Source organism: Anomaloglossus baeobatrachus, chromosome 2, assembly GCF_048569485.1.
Source record: "Anomaloglossus baeobatrachus isolate aAnoBae1 chromosome 2, aAnoBae1.hap1, whole genome shotgun sequence".
Taxonomy (NCBI): Eukaryota; Metazoa; Chordata; class Amphibia; order Anura; family Aromobatidae; genus Anomaloglossus; species Anomaloglossus baeobatrachus.
Window position 1 is genome coordinate 540907105 of NC_134354.1, and position 21762 is coordinate 540928866.

General features: G+C 47.6%; 1 protein-coding gene across 2 annotated transcripts in view; it reads right to left on the reverse strand.

Annotated features, from left to right (window-relative positions):
- Positions 1-21762, reverse strand: part of CUL4A (cullin 4A) — a 156139-nt gene that overhangs the window by 17929 nt on the left and 116448 nt on the right. For both annotated transcript variants that reach the window (XM_075336644.1, XM_075336645.1), the window contains exons 17-18: positions 15217-15330; positions 11525-11630 (exon numbers count right to left, since the gene is read on the reverse strand). In XM_075336644.1, coding sequence (XP_075192759.1) covers positions 11525-11630; positions 15217-15330 — 220 coding nt within the window. The remainder of the gene's footprint in view (positions 1-11524; positions 11631-15216; positions 15331-21762) is intronic.

Genomic DNA, 21762 nt, shown 5'->3' on the forward strand with positions numbered 1-21762 from the left:
GTTGCTGTATTTCCTTACAAGGGGAGTATACACTTGTATCCACTAAGTGAGCAAAGAGGAAACATTAAACACAATAACAGCATATTCTGACCAATGAAGTGGCAGAGAGTAATTACAGAAAATCATGCCCAATTCGATACAAGTGACATGGAAAATTTCTTTTAATTTTCATAGGCTGAGATAGTTTTGAGCTACTCTGCTTCTTTTTGAATATTGCAAATTTGAGGCATTTTAGATATTTTTGTCAACCAAGATAAATTCTTAAAAAAGACCTTTCACCAAATTTTTCATGTTTAATTGGATACACTATGTAATAATTGTCTGACGTGCTGTCCCGTCTCACTCCCTCCCCGCTTGGCCCACAGCATGTTAACCTGCACATGTGAATAAAATATCCACATTTTTCACAGCAACTATCAGTGACTGCTATTCATTTTCTCTATCTTCATCTATTGTGGATTTCGTTGTTCTTTTGAATCAGCACCCCGTAGATGTGGAGAACTTGTTTTTAGTGGCTCTGTTGCCATTAGATTGCTGCAAATAACCAGCGGTAAAGAAGGGAATTTTGTTTACTTACCGTAAATTCCTTTTCTTCTAGCTCCTATTGGGAGACCCAGACAATTGGGGTGTATAGCTTCTGCCTCCGGAGGCCACACAAAGTATTAAACTTTAAAAAGTGTAACCCCTCCCCTCTGCCTATACACCCTCCCGTGCATCACGGGCCCATCAGTTTTGGTGCCAAAGCAGGAAGGAGGAAACTTATAAATTGGTCTAAGGTAAACTCAATCCGAAGGATGTTCGGAGAACTGAAACCATGAACCAAAGAACAATTCAACATGAACAACATGTGTACACAAAAGAACAACAGCCCGAAGGGAACAGGGGCGGGTGCTGGGTCTCCCAATAGGAGCTAGAAGAAAAGGAATTTACGGTAAGTAAACAAAATTCCCTTCTTCTTTGTCGCTCCATTGGGAGACCCAGACAATTGGGACGTCCAAAAGCAGTCCCTGGGTGGGTAAAAGAATACCTTGATAAAAGAGCCGTAAAACGGCCCCCTCTTACAGGTGGGCAACCGCCGCCTGAAGGACTTGCCTACCTAGGCTGGCATCTGCCGAAGCATAGGCATGCACCTGATAGTGTTTCGTGAAAGTGTGCAGACTCGACCAGGTAGCCGCCTGACACACCTGCTGAGCCGTAGCCTGGTGCCGCAATGCCCAGGACGCACCTACGGCTCTGGTAGAATGGGCTTTCAGCCCTGTAGGAACCGGAAGCCCAGACGAACGGTAGGCTTCAAGAATCGGTTCCTTGATCCACCGAGCCAAGGTTGACTTGGAAGCCTGCGACCCCTTACGCTGGCCAGCGACAAGGACAAAGAGCACATCAGAACGGCGCAGGGGCGCCGTGCGAGAAATGTAGACTCTGAGTGCTCTCACGAGATCTAACAAGTGCAAATCCTTTTCACATTGGTGAACTGGATTAGGACAAAAAGAAGGTAAGGAGATATCCTGATTGAGATGAAAAGGGGATACCACCTTAGGGAGAAATTCCGGGACCGGACGCAGAACCACCTTATCCTGGTGAAACACCAGGAAGGGGGCTTTGCATGACAGCGCTGCTAGCTCAGACACTCTCCGAAGTGATGTGACTGCCACTAGGAAGAACACCTTCTGCGAAAGGCGTGAAAGAGAAACATCCCTCATCGGCTCGAAAGGTGGTTTCTGAAGAGTCGTTAGCACCCTGTTAAGATCCCAGGGTTCTAGCGGACGCTTGTAAGGTGGGACTATGTGGCAAACCCCCTGCAGGAACGTGCGTACCTGCGGAAGCCTGGCTAGACGCTTTTGAAAAAACACGGAAAGCGCCGATACTTGTCCCTTGAGAGAGCCGAGAGACAAACCCTTGTCCATTCCGGATTGAAGGAAAGACAGAAAAGTGGGCAAGGCAAACGGCCAGGGAGTAAAACCCTGATCAGAGCACCAGGATAAGAAAATCCTCCACGTCCTGTGGTAGATCTTGGCGGACGTTGGTTTCCTGGCCTGTCTCATAGTGGCAATGACCTCTTGAGATAACCCTGAGGACGCTAGGATCCAGGACTCAATGGCCACACAGTCAGGTTGAGGGCCGCAGAATTCAGATGGAAAAATGGCCCTTGAGACAGCAAGTCTGGTCGGTCTGGTAGTGCCCACGGTTGACCCACCGTGAGATGCCACAGATCCGGGTACCACGACCTCCTCGGCCAGTCTGGGGCGATGAGGATGGCGCGGCGGCAGTCGGACCTGATCTTGCGTAACACTCTGGGCAGCAGTGCCAGAGGAGGAAATACATAAGGCAGTCGAAACTGCGACCAATCCTGAACTAATGCGTCTGCCGCCAGAGCTCTGTGATCTTGAGACCGTGCCATGAATGCCGGGACTTTGTTGTTGTGCCGGGACGCCATTAGGTCGACGTACGGCGTTCCCCAGCGGCAACAGATCTCTTGAAACACGTCCGGGTGAAGAGACCATTCCCCTGCGTCCATGCCCTGGCGACTGAGAAAGTCTGCTTCCCAGTTTTCTACGCCCGGGATGTGAACTGCGGAGATGGTGGAGGCTGTGGCTTCCACCCACAGCAGAATCCGCCGAACTTCTTGGAAGGCTTGACGACTGCGTGTGCCGCCTTGGTGGTTGATGTACGCCACCGCCGTGGCGTTGTCCGACTGAATTCGGATCTGTCTGCCCTCCAGCCACAGCTGGAACGCCTTTAGGGCTAGATACACTGCCCTTATCTCCAGAACATTGATCTGAAGGGAGGACTCTGTCGGAGTCCAGGTTCCCTGAGCCCTGTGGTGGAGGAAGACCGCTCCCCACCCTGACAGACTCGCGTCCGTCGTGACCACAGCCCAGGATGGGGGCAGGAAGGATTTTCCCTTCGACAAAGAAGTGGGAAGAAGCCACCACTGAAGAGAGGCTTTGGCTGCCCGAGAAAGAGAGACGTTCCTGTCTAAGGACGTCGACCTCCTGTCCCATTTGTGGAGAATGTCCCATTGGAGTGGACGCAGATGAAACTGTGCAAATGGAACTGCCTCCATTGCTGCCACCATCTTCCCTAGGAAATGCATGAGGCGCCTCAAGGGGTGTGACTGGGCTCGAAGGAGAGATTGCACCCCTGTCTGTAGTGAACGCTGTTTGTCCAGCGGTAGCTTCACTATCGCTGAGAGAGTATGAAACTCCATCCCGAGGTAAGTTGGCGATTGTGTCGGTGTCAATTTTGACTTTGGGAAATTGATGATCCACCCGAACCTCTGGAGAGTCTCCAGAGCAGTGTTCAGGCTGTGTTGGCATGCCACCCGGGAGGGTGCCTTGACTAGAAGATCGTCTAAGTAAGGGATCACCGAGTGTCCCTGAGAGTGTAGGACTGCCACCACTGTTGCCATGACTTTGGTGAAGACCCGTGGGGCTGTCGCCAGTCCGAAAGGCAGTGCCACGAACTGAAGGTGTTCGTCTCCGATGGCGAAACGCAGGAAGCGCTGATGCTCTGGTGCAATCGGCACGTGGAGATAAGCATCCCTGATGTCGATTGATGCTAGGAAATCTCCTTGGGACATCGAGGCGATGACGGAGCGGAGAGATTCCATCCGGAACCGTCTGGTTTTCACATGTCTGTTGAGCAGTTTGAGGTCCAGAACGGGGCGGAATGATCCGTCCTTTTTTGGCACCACAAACAAGTTGGAGTAAAAACCGCGACCACATTCTTGAAGGGGAACAGGGATCACCACTCCTTCTGCCTTCAGAGTGTTTACCGCCTGAAAAAGTGCATCGGCTCGCTCGGGGGGCGGAGATGTTCTGAAGAAACGAGTCGGAGGACGAGAGCTGAGCTCTATCCTGTAACCGTGAGACAGAATGTCTCTCACCCATCGGTCTTGGACATGTGGCAACCAGGCGTCGCAAAAGCGGGAGAGCCTGCCACCGACCGAGGATGCGGTTTGGGGAGGCCGAAAGTCATGAGGCCGCCTTGGGGGCGGTTCCTCCGGCGGTCTTTTTAGGACGTGACTTAGACCGCCATGAATCAGAGTTCCTCTGGCCCTTCTGTGGCCTGTTGGACGTGGAGAATTGAGATCTGGCTGAGGGCCGAAAGGACCGAAACCTCGGTTGTATCTTCCGTTGCTGAGGTCTGTTTGGTTTGGACTGGGGTAAGGACGAGTCCTTTCCCTTGGATTGTTCAATAATCTCATCCAATTGCTCGCCAAACAGACGGTCGCCAGAAAATGGCAAACCGGTTAAGAACTTCTTGGAAGCAGAGTCTGCCTTCCATTCGCGTAGCCACATGGCCCTGCGGACTGCCACTGAATTGGCGGATGCTACCGCTGTACGGCTCGCAGAGTCCAGGACGGCGTTCATGGCGTAGGACGAAAAAGCCGACGCCTGAGAGGTTAAAGACACAACCTGCGGAGTAGAGGCACGTGTGACTGTATTAATCTCAGACAGAGAAGCTGAGATAGCTTGGAGTGCCCATACGGCTGCGAATGCCGGAGCAAAAGACGCGCCTATGGCTTCATAGATGGATTTCATCAGGAGCTCTATTTGCCTGTCAGTGGCATCCTTGAGCGATGAACCATCTGCCACTGCTACTATGGATCTAGCCGCCAGTCTAGAGACTGGAGGATCCACCTTGGGACACTGAGCCCACCCCTTAACTACGTCAGTGGGGAAGGGGTAACGTGTGTCATTAAGGCGCTTAGTAAAGCGCTTGTCCGGAAATTCTCGGTGCTTCTGGACCGCATCTCTGAAGTTGGAGTGATCGAAAAAAGCACTCCGTGTACGTTTGGGAAACCTAAATTGGTGTTTCTCCTGTTGTGAAGCTGACTCCTCTCTCGGTGGAGTTGGAGTAGAAAGTTCTAGCACCTGGTTGATGGACGCTATAAGGTCATTTACTATGGCGTCCCCCTCGGGTGTATCAAGATTGAGAGCAACGTCAGGATCAGAGTCCTGATCTGCCACCTCCGTTTCATCCTCCAGAGAGTCCTCATGCTGAGACCCTGAGCAGTGTGATGAAGTCGAGGGAAGTTCCCAGCGAGCCCGCTTAGCCGGTCTGGGAGTGCGGTCCGTGTCGGAGTCCTCACCGTGGGACCTAGGAGTCACCCCAGGAGCAGTTTGCTGCGCCGACCGAGGGGGGCCTGGGGGCAATGATTCAACAGTGCCCGGGGCCTGTGTTACCGGTCTGGACTGCAAAGCTTCTAGTATCTTAGCAGACCATCTGTCCATAGACTGAGCCATGGATTGTGAAAGTGACTCAGAAAGTTTCTCAGCCAACACTTGAAACTCTGTCCCTGCCACCTGGACAGTGGCAGCCGGTGGTTCTACCTGGGCCGAGGGTCCCACCAGTGCCTGAGGCTCCGGCTGAGTGAGTGTCACAGGGGCCGAGCATTGCACACAATGAGGGTAGGTGGAACCTGCAGGTAACATAGCCGCACAAGAGGTACAAGTTGCAAAATAAGCCTGTGCCTTGGCACCCTTGCTTTTTGCAGACGACATGCTGTTGTCTCCTCTTAGAGCAATCAGTGAGGGTATGTAGCCAAAAGCAAATAATGCGGCCGAACAGAGCAAATGTATACACAATATGGATATATATATGCACTTCGGCACCCAGGGGGGCCAGCACCTGGTAACTGGTGCGGCTTACCGACCGCCCTCAGCGGTTGTGTGTCCACCAGATTCCCTGACTGGGCCTCCCGGAGCTGTGGAGCTCGGTCTGAAGTTCTCCCCCGGCAGCAGTGATGATAACAATGGCTGCCAGCGTTCTCAGAGGAGGAGGGAGCCGTGGGCGTGCCTCAGAAAGTGCGGGAATCTGGTGCCCCACAGTGCTCAGTGAGGGGGGAGGAGGATACCTAAGTATGCTCCAGCCCTCACCGCTGACGTCCAGTCTAGCGTCCCGCCCTTACCCATGACTGGCAGGCCCGGGGGCGGGAGTATGCGGTACTAGGCCGCAGAAGCCGGGGACTAAATTTAGTAACGTGGCCGGCAAACAGGCGCGGTCGGCGCGGTAGTTCCGGCGACACAAAACACACAGCAGCCGCTGCAGCGTCTGTTACACAGGCGCTCTATGCGCCGTCCCCAAGGGGACACAGAGTACCTCTGAGAAGCAGGGCCTGTCCCTGATGATACCCGGTCTCCTGTCCGTCAGATTCCCTCAGGGGCTGCGGATGGAGCCCGGTCCCAGTGTATGGTGACCGGATAGGATCCCACTTCTCCCAGAGCCACTAAGGGATGGGGAAGGATAACGGCATGTGGCTCCAGCCTTTGTACCCGCAATGGGTACCTCAACCTTAACAGCACCGCCGACCATAGTGGGGTGAGAAGGGAGCATGCCGGGGGCCCTGGGGCCCTCTTTTCTTCCATCCGATAAAGTCAGCAGCTGCTGCTGACTAAAATGTGGAGCTTGCGTGAATGTGTGCCTCCTTCAACACAAAGCATAAAAACTGATGGGCCCGTGATGCACGGGAGGGTGTATAGGCAGAGGGGAGGGGTTACACTTTTTAAAGTGTAATACTTTGTGTGGCCTCCGGAGGCAGAAGCTATACACCCCAATTGTCTGGGTCTCCCAATGGAGCGACAAAGAAACGCTGTGTATGAACATGGACTAAAACATATGCATCTCTGTATATCGAGTAGTGCCCTGTCCTTCTCACCTTTAATGATAACTCCATTGTGGACACGTGTTTCGGGGTGTTGCTCTTCCCCAGTGCAAAGCAGCACATCAGATTTTGCTAAATGAGTGGCCTGTGACTGGTGGTGTAAGGAGGAGCATTTTTCTTAGTGGAAAAATGACATTCCGGTATAAGGAGACATGTGCCTGCAAATGTGTGTTTCTGGTTTGGCTTCTTATCCTATGTTATGTGGCAAGGCTCATTTAAAAATTTGATATAGACTTTTAAGATTGTTCTTTAGAATAAATCGCACCAGACATCAAATCCTCTTTCATCTAAAGAGATTATTTGCATATTAAATTCCCCAGAAAAGCACTACATGACCTACAAGTCTCCTTACACTGGCCTGTTATTCTCCACAAGGAGAACCATTTACCTTTAGGCTATGTGCCCACATTGCGTATTTGCATGCAGTTACGCTGCGTATTGCACTGCAGCGTAACTGCATGCGTCCTGCGTCCCCAGCACAATCTATGAAGATTGTGCAAATTCCATCCGCATGTTGCGTTTTAGAAAGCAACATGTCACTTCTTTTGTGCGATTTGGTTGCAATGTCGGTCTCTCTCTCTCTGTCGGTCAGTCTCTCTCTCTCTGTCGGTCTATCCCTCTCCCCCCTCTCTCATACTCACCAATCACTGACCGAACACCGGTGCGGCGCTGCACAGCTGTCACACTGCGGCGGCTTCTCCAGCTTTTGAAAATGCCGGCTGCTCATTATTCCATCTCGTATTCACTGTTCCCCCGCCCACCGGCGCATATGATTGGTTGCAGTCAGACGCGCCCCCATGCTGAGTGACAGCTGTCTCACTGCAACCAATCACAGTCGCCGGTGGGCGGGTCTATGTACTGCAGTAAAATAAATACATTTAAAAAAAAAACGGCGTGCGGTCCCCCCCCCTTCCCAATTTTGATACTAGCCAAGATAAAGCCACAAGGCTGAAGGCTGGTATTCTCAGGATGGGAAGCCCCACGTTATAGGGAGCCCCCCAGCCTAAAAATATTAGCCAGCAGCCGCCCGGAATTGCCGCATCGTTTAGATGCGACAGTCCCGTGACTCTACCCGGCTCATCCAGAATTGCCCTCGTGCGGTGGCAATCTGGGTAATAAGGAGTTAATGGCAGCCCATAGCTGCCACTAAGGGTACCGTCACACTTTAGCGACGCTCCAGCGATCCCACCAGCGATCTGACCTGGTTAGGATCGCTGGTGAGCTGTCAATCAGGCAGATCTCACCAGCGACTAGTAACCAGCCCTCAGCGAAGCGTGGAAGCGATGCTGCGCTTGGTAACTAAGGTAAATATCGGGTAACCAAGCGCTTGGTTACCCGATATTTACCTTGGTTACCAGCGCACACCGCTTAGCGCTGGCTCCCTGCACTCGTAGCCAGAGTACACATCGGGTTAATAAGCAAACCGCTTTGCTTATTTACCCGACGTGTACTCCGGCTACGTGTGCAGGGAGCCGGCACTGGCAGCCTGAGAGCGGCGGACGCTAGTAACCAAGGTAAATATCGGGTAACCAAGCAAAGCACTTCGCTTGGTTACCCGATATTTACCTTGGTTACAGCTTACCGCAGGCTGCCAAAAGCTGGCTCCCTGCTCATTCAGATCGTTGCTCTCTCTCTCGCTGTCAAACACAGCGATGTGTGCTTCACAGCGTGAGCACAACTTCCAAAAAATTAACCAAAGCAGTGTGTAACGGAGCAGCGATTTCACAGCAGGGGCCAGATCGCTGCTCAGTGTCACACACAGCGACATCCCTAATGAGGTCACTGGTGCGTCAGAAAAACCGTGACTCAGCAGCGATCTCGCTATGTGAGAAGTACCCCTAAGTCCTACGTTAATCATTGCAGGCGTCTATGAGACACCCCCAATGATTAACCTGTAAGTGAAAGTAAATAAACACATACACCCAATAAATCCTTTATTTGAAATAAAAGACATAAAAACACCCTATTTCACCACTTTATTAAAATCCCCAAACACCCCTTCAGGTCCGGCGTAATCCTCACGAGGTCCCACGACGCATCCAGCTCTGCTACATGAAGCTGACAGGAGTGGCCGTAGAACACTGCCGTTCCTGTCAGCTCCATGCAGCAATTGAAGTGAGTCGCGCTGTCAGCGGAGACGTCACTCAGGTTACCCGCAGCCACAGGTCTCGGGTGGAGGACTCGAGCTGACCACGGGTAACCTGAGTGACGGCACCGGTGATCGCGTGGCTCACTTCAGTCACTCAGGAGATTTGCGGTCTCCAGTGAGTCCTTCACCTGTGATCGCAAATCAATCCGCGGCACACGCACAGAGCCGCGCGATCACAATGAAGTCGGGTGAAGTTCATCAGAGTTCATTCTGATCGGGCGGCTCAGTCTCGCAGCCAGCCATGCTCTGACAGTGCGGTCCCACTCGGCTCTGCTGCTAGTCTATGGGGATGCTGCAGAGCCGAGTGGGACCGCACTGTCAAAAATATGCGTTCTGGATGCTTTTCCCATGGCAGAGCAAGCATCCAGAACGCAGGAATTCTGCAGTTACAATGCGTCTCAGAACGCAGCTTTTCGGCTGCGTTCTGAGACGCATATGCAGTGATTTACACGCTGCGTAATAGACCGCAATGTGGGCACATAGCCTTAGACCTTCTTCCCTTTTATGATGCAGACATAACATAAGCAGGGAGCAACACTCAGAACATACCCCCGTGACATCTTAGTGCAGGTTTCTCAGTGTGTGAGATGTAATCACACGTATGTCTGCTATACTGAGACAACTTGTACTCATTCTGCAGAGAGATCAGGCTGTCCTTAAATCTCACACAGAAGCAGTCTGTTCTGGACTACTGTGTAAGATGTAGTGAGACTCTACTCTGATCTCAATGCAGTTGAGCACAACAGACATACCGTATTTTTCGGACTATAAGACGCACCGGACCATAAGATGCACCCTGGTTTTAGAGGAGGAAAATAAGAAAATAAAATTTTAAGCAAAAAATGTGGTCATGACACACTTATGGGGCGAGGATCTGTTGCTGACACTGTTATGGGGTAATGTCCTGCTCATATACTCCCCAGCCTGCTCATATACTCCCCATGCTGCTATATACCCTCATCCTGCTCATATACTCCCCATGTTGCTCATATACCCCCATCCTGCTATATGCCCTCATCCTAGTGTATGGCCGTATCCTGTGGCACATAAAAAAAAATAAACGTTCATACTCACCTTACCTCACCTCACTCCCTGCAGCTCCTCTTACCATCTATGTCAGCGGCAGCGCCGCTGAGTGGAGCCGTCCCCGTTCCCCTGCAGCATCGCAATGTCCTCCATTGGTCTGTGCCAGCAGCTGCGTGTGGACATGTGTGCACTGCGATGACGTCATTGCTGTGCGCGCCACTAGTCTCCACGCAAGTCAGCTGACTGGCACAGATCGCGATTCTGCAGGGCAACGGTGAGTAATGTGTACTGATTCACTGCCCCCCGCACTGATTATGATGCGCAGGGGGCAATGAATACAGCCGAACATGATCACTCCAGGCTGCAGTTGCCAGGGGTGATCATGCGGGCCGACTGTTTATCCCTGCCCATCACCCCGCCCACCTGTCAGCGCCGGGTTCAGCGCTGAGAGATGGGCGGGAAAATGGCGTGCATATTAAATGAGCGGGCCCACATGGTCACGGCAGGCTGCTACAGCCTGCTCGTGCCCCCAATGACCCGCTCCACCGCAGCACCCTCATTCCCCGCAGCCACAGTCAGACCATAAAGACGCACCCCCCACTTTCCCCCAACATTTGGAGGAAACAAAGTGCGTCTTATGGTCCGAAAAATACGATAAATGTGATCCTGATTCATCTCTGTACAAGCAGTATGAGGGAGGTGATAGTGAAAGGAGAAGAGAGGAGCTGATAGAAGGGTTTGTATTGTGACTGTTAATCTAGAATGTGCTGCCTCTCCTCCCACACTGAGTCATGTAGGAGGCTAGATCAGGAGATCAGGGCAGTCCGTCATGCATCTAAAACCTGCTGTAAGCTGTATCGGAGCTAAGTTCTTTCGTTTGAGTGTTGTTGCCTGCTTATGATTAGTCAGCATACAGAAGAAGTACATGCCCCTAGTGAAAACTGTCTGATAACACCCGTTTGGACTTAAAAAAGTTTATTCATTAGATGCCAACTATTTTGTTAAAATCTCTGAAACGGAAAGGCAAGATAAAGAAAAAATAAGCCTTGTCACAGGAAGAATGACAATGACAACTAATAACAAAAGAATGATCCTGCACCACCAGGGTTTACCTTCACAATTTTAGTAGCAGTAGTAAAGCAGCTCTATACCTTTTAATCCATACGTACGAGGAGGTGCACACTCCAAAATGAGTCTATAGCCAAGGAAATCTCCACGAAGAAAGAAAGAGTGGCTCAACTCCAAAGTCCGTAAAAAAATTCAGAACTTTATTCCAAAAAGGGTGTGCATATAAAAGCAGTGGCAGAGCCGGGTGCGGGCTCCCCCAGGACTGGAGTTGAGCCACCCTTTCTTTCTTTGTGGAGATTTCCTTGGACAATGACAACTAAGACCTCTATACACAGGTGATATAACAGCACTGTTATATATCACAGTGATATATATAGCACTGTTGCTTTGCAGCGCTGCGGTCCTCGGTTCAAATTCCACCAAGAACAACATCTGCAAGGAGTTTGTATGTTCTTCCCGTGTTTGTGTGTGTTTCTTCCGGGTTCTCTGGTTTCCTCCCACACTCATACAGTCTGTAATGCATTGCGGAATGTGATGGCGCTAAATAAGCAATGCATAATAGATAAATAATAATGACACATTCTGTTTAAGACAATAGACAAAGGTTATCTCACCTATTCCTGTAGCTAGTTTAATTTCTTCAAAGCTGAATTCACCTCCCTCATTGAACATGAGCAGCACCAGTGTTTGAAATAAAGACACCTGAAGTTCTTTCTTCTCCTAAAGATCCCCAAGAAACAGAAAATAAAGTCTATAGTGATTGTTACAGATAACTGAATTAAATACTCTTGATTTTAGCATATTGTACAGTGCTGCTCACCATTATTGGAACCCCTTCATTTTTTTCATAGACTATACAATATCTTCAGAAATAAATAAAAATTTACCAAAGTTATATCCTCAGGATTTTTTAAATAGTGGTGCAAAGTAAGACATCAATAAAACATTGTCAACTTGCATGTTGCAACTTCAAACAAGAAACAGAATAAACAGCAAATGCAGCAATAAAGGCCGTCCTAATAAATACTTGGTTGCGCGCCCTTTGGCATTGATGAGTCCATAGACGTTTCTTGTAGCCATCTATAAGCTTCCTGCACTTCTCAGCTGGTATTTTCTCCCACTCTTCCTTTACTGTTTGTTCCCGCTCTTGAATGTTTGCAGGGTTCTTTTTCCCAACGGCAGATTTCATCTCACCCCAAAGATTATCAATGGGATTGAGGTCAGGACTCATAGCTGACCATTTTAAAACAGTCACTTTTTGCTTATTCAACCATTCCTGTGTACTTTTGGATGTGTGCTTTGGGTTATTGCCTTGCCGGAGGACCCATGATCTTCAACTCAAACAAAGTTTTGACTAACTTAAAGAGGATGTCCACTACATTTACATTGATGGCGTATGGTTACGCTAGGTCATCAATGTTTGATCGTCCAGAGCCTGACACCCACACCTCCGCCGATAATCTATTCATTAATGTTTATTCATATCAATAGGAGTTTGATGTGCAGTGCCTGGATGTAGTCGTTATCAGAAAATGGGACAGCTCCAGAACTGAGCATTTCCAGCTGCCTCCGGCGAGAACAGCTGACCGGTGGGGGTGACAGGTGTTGGACCCCGGCTGATCAGACATGGATGACCTATACTAAGGATAGGCCATCAATGTAAAAGTAGTGGATATCCTCTTTAAGTGTAGAAGATGTGACAAATATGAGCAGTGTAATGGTAAGAACGACCTCTCTCGGTGTATGTATTGCACCATGTGACTAATGGAAACAAGTGAAAGGAACAGAATACAATTTCATAAAGTATGTATATTACTTTTTTTATTTCAGTTTTGGACTGGGGTGCTTGATCAACAGCTATCCCATGTGTATGGCATGAATAGTGCTTAAAAGGAATATGTCTGCAGGTTTTTGCTTCCTGATCTGAGAGCAGCATGATTTAGAGGCAGAGTTCCTGAATCCAGAAATGTATCACTTACTGGGCTGCTTGCTGTAGCTTGCATAAAATTCCTGTTTTATCTGCTGCAGTTCTACCAGTTCTCTGAATACTGAGCTCTGTATAACCCCGTCTACACCACTGATTGGCAGCTTCCTGTGTATAGGCAGAAAGCTGCCAGTCAGTGGTAGGGTGGGATTTATAGAGCTCATAAATATGGAGGTCTACATGGCATCAGGTTTACTTGTCCTTTAGTGATAATCTCCTTCTAATGAACCAGTGATTTTATTAAAACTACATCAAGGGGTCCAGTAGGTGACACATCGCCTCTGTCTGTACATTATGCTGCTCTCAGATAGGTGGCAAAAACCAGGTGACAGATTTCAGTTAAGTACCACTCACATTCCCAGCGACATTCATTACATGTATAGTGTTAGTAGCAAGTTATTTGGAAGCTTATTTGTGAGTTGCACCTCCCTTTCTAACACATGTGTTTTTAGGCAACTAAGCTTGAGAAACCTGTTTGACCAACCTCGTCTGAGTAAGCAGTTAAGGCGAGATCAGTATCATATTACACGGCTTTATGTGACTGTAAGCTGAGAATCTTTATTTATTAAAAACAAAAATAAAATCTCCTCCAACAAACAAGGCAGTAGAGCAAAAAGTGTCCTTTCATAGACATTACTGAATAATTTAGAGTTTGGCCACCAGAAGGCGGCTGTATGGGGTACTTTGCACGCTGCGAAATCGCTAGCCGATTGTAGCTATGCCGAGCGCGATAGTCCCGGCCCCCGTCGTATGTGCGATGTCTTGTGATAGCTGCCGTAGCGAACATTATCGCTACGGCAGCTTCACACGCACTTACATGCCCTGCGACGTCGCTCTGGCCGGCGACCCGCCTCCTTCCTAAGGGGTCGGGTCGTGTGACGTCACACGGCAGGCGGCCAATAAAAGTGGAGGGGCGGAGATAAGCGGGACGTAAACATCCCGCCCACCTCCTCCTTTCCTCATTGGAGACGGGACGCAGGTAAGGAGATGTTCCTCGCTCCTGCGGCTTCATACACAGCAATGTGTGCTGCCGCAGGGACGAGGAACAACATCGTACCTGTCGCTGCAGCGAAATTATGGTAGTGACCGACACTACACAGATCACCGATTTTCAACGCTTTTGCGATCGTGTATCGGTGCTTCTAGGCTTTACACGTTGCGATGTCGTTACCGGATGTGGGTCACTTTCGATTTGACCCCGACGAGATCGCAGTAGCGATGTCGCAACGTGCAAAGAACCCCTAAAGGTCATACGAGTTTATAGGACACAAATCAGTGCAGCTTATTACACAAAAATACAGATATTGTAAGCTTCAGCGTGCTGCAGAATATTTTGTCACTATATAAATAACATTTTTAATCGATGAATATATTCTTGAATATTGCTGAAGCGCCTGTCCCTCACATGTAAGGCGTAACCAAATCTAATACCATTATCCTGCAGTCTAAGGGGTGCTTCACACACAGCGAGCTCGCTGCCGAGATCGCTGCTGAGTCACGCTTTTTGTGACGCAGCAGTGACCTCATTAGCGATCTCGCTGTGTGTGACACTGAGCAGCGATCTGGCCCCTGCTGCGAGATCGCTGCTCGTTACACACAGCCCTGGTTCGTTTTCTTCAAAGCCGCTCTCCTGCTGTGACACACAGATCGCTGTGTGTGACAGCAAGAGAGCGACAAATGAAGCGAGCAGGGAGCAGGAGCCGGCGTCTGACAGCTGAGGTAAGCTGTATCCAAGATAAACATCGGGTAACCAAGGTGGTTACCCGATATTTACCTTAGTTACCAGCCTCCGCAGCTCTCACGCTGCCTGTGCTGCCGGCTCCGGCTCTCTGCACATGTAGCTGCTGTACACATCGGGTTAATTAACCCGATGTGTACAGCAGCTAGGAGAGCAAGGAGCCAGCGCTCAGTGTGCGCGGCTCCCTGCTCTCTGCACACAGCGCTGGTAACTAATGTAAACATCGGGTAACCATACCCGATGTTTACCTTAGTTACCAGTCTCCGCAGCTTCCAGTCGGCGGCTCCGTGCAAGCGCAGCGTCGCTTGCACGTCGCTGCTGGCTGGGGGCTGTTCAGTGGTCGCTGGTGAGATCTGCCTGTTTGACAGCTCACCAGCGACCATGTAGCGATGCAGCAGCGATCCTGACCAGGTCAGATCGCTGGTCGGATCGCTGCTGCATCGCTAAGTGTGAAGGTACCCTAAATGATCCCACAATAAAGCTGTCAGACAAATGCCAGGCAGTTCTCTGTACCAGGATCCTGATAAGAAAGCACTCCCAGCCATGAAGGCTCAGGCAGACGATAAGCAGGTGGAAGCACTTACTTGTTTAAACTCTGCCTTTAAGACTGCATGTCCCAGTGTCGACTGCCACTGTAGTCTTCTGCCACTGTGCTTACCCAGGTAAAAAGTCTTAAAAATCTCCTGAAGTTTCACCATCTCAAAAGAAATAAAAGAATTAGGATTGGTAATAGCAATGTATACATTATAGGAAAGCAAGTCAAAGCACCCAGGCCATGTCTGCAAAACAGAAAAGATTCAATATGGGCATTGCTGTGTGTAGTAATCACATCAAGAATGTTCTAAATACCCCACTAACTTGCAAGAATGGCAGAAATTCTGTGGAGTGTGTCTGGAATAAGGTGCAGAATCTGTACCCTAACCCCTGTGCAGTTGTACTCAAAAGTTTCCATACCCCGGCAGATTTTTATGCATTCTTGGCCTTTTTCAGAGAATATGGATGATAACACTACATTTTTTGTTACCACTCGCGGTTAGTGGTTGGGTGAAGCCATTTATTGTCACTACTGTGTTTTCTCTTTTTACATCATAATGACAACCGAAAACATCCAAATGACCCTGATCATAAGTTCACATACCCTGGTGATTTTGGCCTGATAACATGCACAGAAGTTGACACAAATGGGTTTAAATGGCTAATAAAGGTAACTTCCTCACCTGTCACCTGTTTGCTTGTAATCAGTGTGTGTGCATAAAAGCTAAGTGAGTTTCTGGGATCCAGACAGACTCTTGCATCATTTATCCAGCCACTGACATATCTGAATTGAGTCATGGGGAAAACAAAAGAATTGTCAACAGATCTATGGGAAAAAATAGTTGAACTGTATAAAGGAGGAAAGGGATACAAAAAGATATCCAAGGAATTGATAATGCCAGTCATCAGTGTTCAAACTGTGACTAACAAATGGAAAATCAGGTGCTCTGTAAAAACCAAACCACGATCAGTTGGACCAACAAAAAAATTGGCCACAACTGCCAGGAAAATTGTTCGGGATGCAAAGAAAAACCCACAAATCACATCAGCTGAAATACAGGACTCACTGAAAACTAGTAGTGTGGCTGTTTCAAGATGCACAATAAAGAGGTGCTTGAAGAAAAATGGGCTGCATGGTCGAGTCGTCAGAAGAAAGCAATTACTGCACAAATACCAAAAAGTATGTCGCCTACAATACACCAAACAGCACAGAGACAATCCTCCAAACTTCAGGAACAAGGTAATTTGGAGTGATGACACCAAAATCGAACTTTTTGGCCACAACCATGAACGTTACATTTGGGGACGTGTCAACAAGGCCTATGATGAAAGGAACACCATTCCTACTGTAAAGCACGGAGTGGATTGCTGATGATGTGGGGATGTGTGAGCTACAAAAGGCACAGGAAACTTGGTCACAGTTGAAGGAAAGATGAATGCAGCATGTTATCAGCCAGTACTGGAGGCAAACTTGCACTCATCAACCCAGAAGCAGAACATGGGACGTACATGGACATTCCAACCTGACAACGATCCAAAACACAAGGCCAAGTGGACCGGTCATTGGCTACAGCAGAACAAAGTGAAGGTTCTGGAGTGGCCATCTCAGTCACCTAACCTCAATATTATTGAGCCACTCTGGGAAGAACTCAAGCATGCAGTTCATGCAAGAAAGCCCAGGAATTAACAGGAACTGACGGTTGTTTGCGAGGAAGAATGGGCAGCTTTACCATCTGAGAAAATAAAGAGCCTCATCCATAACTACCAGAAAAGACTTCAAGCTGTCATTGATGTTAGAGGAAGCAATACACGGTATTAAGAACTGGGGTGTGTGAACTTTTGATCAGGGCTGTGGAGTCGGAGTCGGAGTCGTGGAGTCGGAGTCGGAGTCGGAGCTCATTTTGGTGGAGTCGGAGTCGGAGTCGGTATAAAATGCACCGACTCCGACTCCTAAAATATATAATAAATTGGGGACAGGAGTGCAATGCAGAATGTGCTGAATATTTTACTAAATAACAACATTTAGTATAATGCTTATATTTAAGTGAAAAATTTATTGTAGTACAATGTGAACATCAGACATTTAATTGTTTTTATGATACAATAATCAAGATATTTGGATAGAACATAAAATATTTATTGGAATACAACTTTAGAACACAAAAAAACTAATAAATTGTAAATATGTAATATATATAATATATATATATATATATATATACAGTGTATATACACACACACAAGATATATATGTAATCTACTGTATATTACATAGTGTATTACATATTTACAATTTATTACAGTTTTTTGTGTTCTAAAGTTGTATTCCAATAAATATATTTTATGTTCTATCCAAATATCTTGATTATTGTATCATAAAAATTATTAAATGTCTGATGTTCACATACACATATTCATGTACTACAATAAATTTTTCACCTAACTATAAGCAATATATGTAGGAGTCGGAGTCGGAGCCGGAGTCGGAGTCGGAGCCGGTGCAAGAGAATTTGAGGAGTCGGAGTCGGAGTCGAAGGTTTGGCTTACCGACTCCACAGCCCTGCTTTTGATCAGGGTCATTTGGATGTTTTTGGTTGTCATTATGATTTAAAAAAAACAAAAACAAAACAAAACAGTAGCTTGACAATAAATGGCTTCACCAAACCACTAACCATGAGTGGAAAAAAGTTTTTGTGTTATCATTCATATTCTCTGAAAAAGCCCAAGAAAGCAAAAAAAAAAAAATCTGTTGGGGTATGTAAACTTTTGAGCACAACTGTATATGGACAGCATCTGGCTTCAGCAGCAATGACTCAGAAAAGCTGAAATGCCAGAAATGCATTTTTATGGTCAACACCTCTAAGAGAATGCAATAAGAAGCTTTCAAAGTGTCATATGTACCAACGGTAGATGACAAGAAAAAAAAAAACAAAAAACAGCTAAGAGACAAATCCTCACCCAGCTGTATAGGTGGACAAATGGAAACACTTTGGGTCTTGAAGAATAGCAACACAAACTATTAGTTTTAAAGAAACTTTTTTTTCTTAATTAGTCTGTCCAATATATAATATGTACGTTGAAACAAATTACCCATACACATTTCTTACACCGGTAAGCCTCTATCTCTGCAGATTTGAATACTGTAACCCATAAATGAGTCCTATGTACCGTGCACCCACAGACTGAGTCAGTAACACTAATCATCTATTGGTAAGTGAAAACATAATCAAAATAGATACTTTCCAAAAAATCACCTGTGTGTTATAGCCATTACTTGCCAATTGTTAGCGGCAAATAAAAGGTTGGACTAGGCCACCGGGGAAACCTCCAGTAGGCCCTGGGTCCTCAGTGGGCCCCTGTGTCTTATATAAAGTATGGCGGCTGTACATGGCCACGGGGCCATCTGTTTCTGAGGGCTGGCGTTATGTGCGGGCAGATTGGGCAGGGCCCCCATGCTCTGAGGCCCCCCAGTCTTTCAATCATAAACTGCAGCGATAGTACAAGTTCTGTACTATCGCTGCAGTTTCCACAGTTGCAGAATGACCTTTGGTGACATAACAGTCATGTGACTTGCCAAAGGTCCTTAACGCTGCACTGCGCGATCCAGGCCTGTACATATGCGGTGAACAGGTCCTGGAGACCGTGCCTCTATTCAAATGTACGCGCGGCATCATTCAGATGCACGTACATTTGAACAGTGCGGCAACAAGACTGAGGCAGCGGAGCGCTGCTCAGCCCAGCACTAACATGTAGTGGCCATCATCACACTGCCACCGGGGCCGCAGATGCAGAGATGAAGAGGACGTGCAGGGCTGCAAAGAAGAAGTGGTAAGCGCTCCAGCAGGGGCCGAAGATGACATAGAATAATTTGAGATGAGGGGGCCGTGGTGGGGGAAGAGTGTTACTTGACAAGTGACATAATGGGGTGGTGGTGGACTTTATTTGGCAATGGGGGACAATATGGGGCAGTGGAGGACTTAATGGGGCACATAATGGAACAAATTGGTACATTATGGGGCAGTGGGGGACATTATAGAATAATTAGAGACATTATGGGGCAATGAGGGACATTATGGGGAAATGGGGTACATTATGGAGCAGATTGATTAGGACATTATAGTGCAATTATGAAGCAGATTGGGACATTATGGGGCAATGAGGGTCATTATAAGGCAATTAGGAAGGGGATTGTGAAAGACAGCATAGTATAATGAGGAGCAGGGGAGACTTTTTGCGGAGAGTATGGGAGAGATATTATAGAAAGGGCAAGTTTTGAGGGACATTATGGAAAGGGGCACTATTTTGGAGACGAGCAGTGTGAGGGGATATTTTGTGCAGGAAGCAATTAACAACCCCTTCTGATTCCACTTATTTCCCCAGACATTATTAAATAAAAGGGGGCGGGGGAGACATTTTTAAATAAATGGGGACAGGATGAGGAACATAATTGCTATATGGGGCAAGAACAAGTAACATACATTATTGGTTTATGGTGGCATGTGGGGACATGATTACTGTAGGGTTAAATTAAGAGGCATTATTACTGATTTAAATATAGGTTCATTTTGAGGATACGCTCTTCAATGGGGGAAGCAAAAGTCTGACATAGTGTAGAAATTAGGGAAAAAGTGTGGAATGTGCTCTGGGAGTGGTCAGGTGACTTATTTTCTGCAGAGTTCAGTCATGGCAGGAAGAAGTGATGGCGGCCAGTGCCGGATGAAGAGAAAAAGCGATGAATAAACTCAGTTGGAGACATCACTGGTGAGTCAGTGTATTATATGTAAACACATTATACACTATATACAAAGCTCTGTGTATAATGGCACTAATGATAAAATTAGTATTAGTATTGTGATTTTTATTCATGATCATTATTGTAGTATTATTGGTCCCTATGTGGTAGTAATATGTTGTCTGGTCACGGTTTGGTGGTATTTGTCTCTTGTATGTGGTATTATTTGGTCATTATGTGGCCTGGTCATAGTGTTGCGATATTTCTCCCTTGTATCTGGTAATATTTGGTTACCATGTGGTCTAATTAAGGTGTGGCGATATTTCTCCCTTGTATGTGGTTGTATTCGGTCATTATGGGGTGGTAATATGTGGTCTGGTCACGGTGTGGTGGTATTTCTCCCTTGTATGTGGTATTATTAGTCTTGGTATAGTGGACTGTGTTATGTATGGAGGCTAGTTTTTCTCTATATAAAGGGGGAGATTATTTTCAGTGGAGACTAAATACTTGAATGTTTAACTCCTCCCTGTCCTGTGATTATTACACTGTAGAAAATATGCACTTACAGAGGTTCGCCGGTGAAAACAAGTAATAACCTTTTCTAAGGCCACATGCACACATTGAGTATTTGGTCAGTATTTTACTGGGAGTGGTAAAATCAGAGGAAAAGTATAACAGAAACACAGGCACCACTTCTGTATTTTTCACCCACTCCTGGATACAAATACTGATGTAATATAATTACCAAATACTGAAAGTGGAACGTGGCCTAAGGGTAAGTGATAACTTAGTCATCAGTTGGGATCTGAGACTGAGATTGAATTGCTAAGACCTGCACTGATCGGCAAAATGTGAAAATTTTATCCCCATTGGAGCTCATGTCCGACTCGACCACTGATTCATTCATTCCCTCAGTGGCTGTGAGCGCTGCACTTGTTTTTATCTGACTGCTCCACAGAGGATGGATGGAGCTGCAGTCACACATGTGAGCCGCCACTGCATTTTATAATGAAAGCAAGAAGGCCTGCGGAGACACCATCACATGTTTCTCAACGCTGGCAGGAAACTAGCCAGGTCTTTTGCCGGGAAGGAACAACCACGGGAAGGGCAGTCTCCAGTCAAGGAGACCACCTATGCCAAACATGGTATCCATCCACAGACAGCCTTTTCGGGGTATTCCCCAGGGGGCATTGCTCTAGAATCACTGCGTTGAGAAACACGCGATGGTGTCTCCGCAGTGGTGGATGTTGATCTCCCTAAGGTCAACCATCCTTGCTCACATAGTCTTTTACTAGACAATGCTCCCACTAGCCAGATTCCTACTCCACACTGATGAGGGGCAAATACCCCGAAACGGCTGTCTGTGGATGGATACCATGTTTGGCATAGGTGGTCTCCTTGACTGGAGACTGCCCTTCCCGTGGTTGTTCCTTCCCGGTGAAAGACCTGGCTAGTTTCCTGCCAGCGTTGAGAAACATGTGATGGTGTCTCCGCAGGCCTTCTTGCTTTGAATATTTCCCAGGGGGCATTGCTCTAGAATCACTGCGTTGAGAAACACGTGATGGTGTCTCCGCAGTGGTGGATGTTGATCTCCCTAAGGTCAACCATCCTTGCTCACATAGTCTTTTACTAGGCAATGCTCCCACTAGCCAGATTCCTACTCCACACTGATGAGGGGCAAATACCCCAAAACGGCTGTCTGTGGATGGATACCATGTTTGGCATAGGTGGTCTCCTTGACTGGAGACTGCCGTTCCCGTGGTTGTTCCTTCCCGGTGAAAGACCTGGCTAGTTTCCTGCCAGCGTTGAGAAACATGTGATGGTGTCTCCGCAGGCCTTCTTGCTTTGAATATTTCCCAGGGGG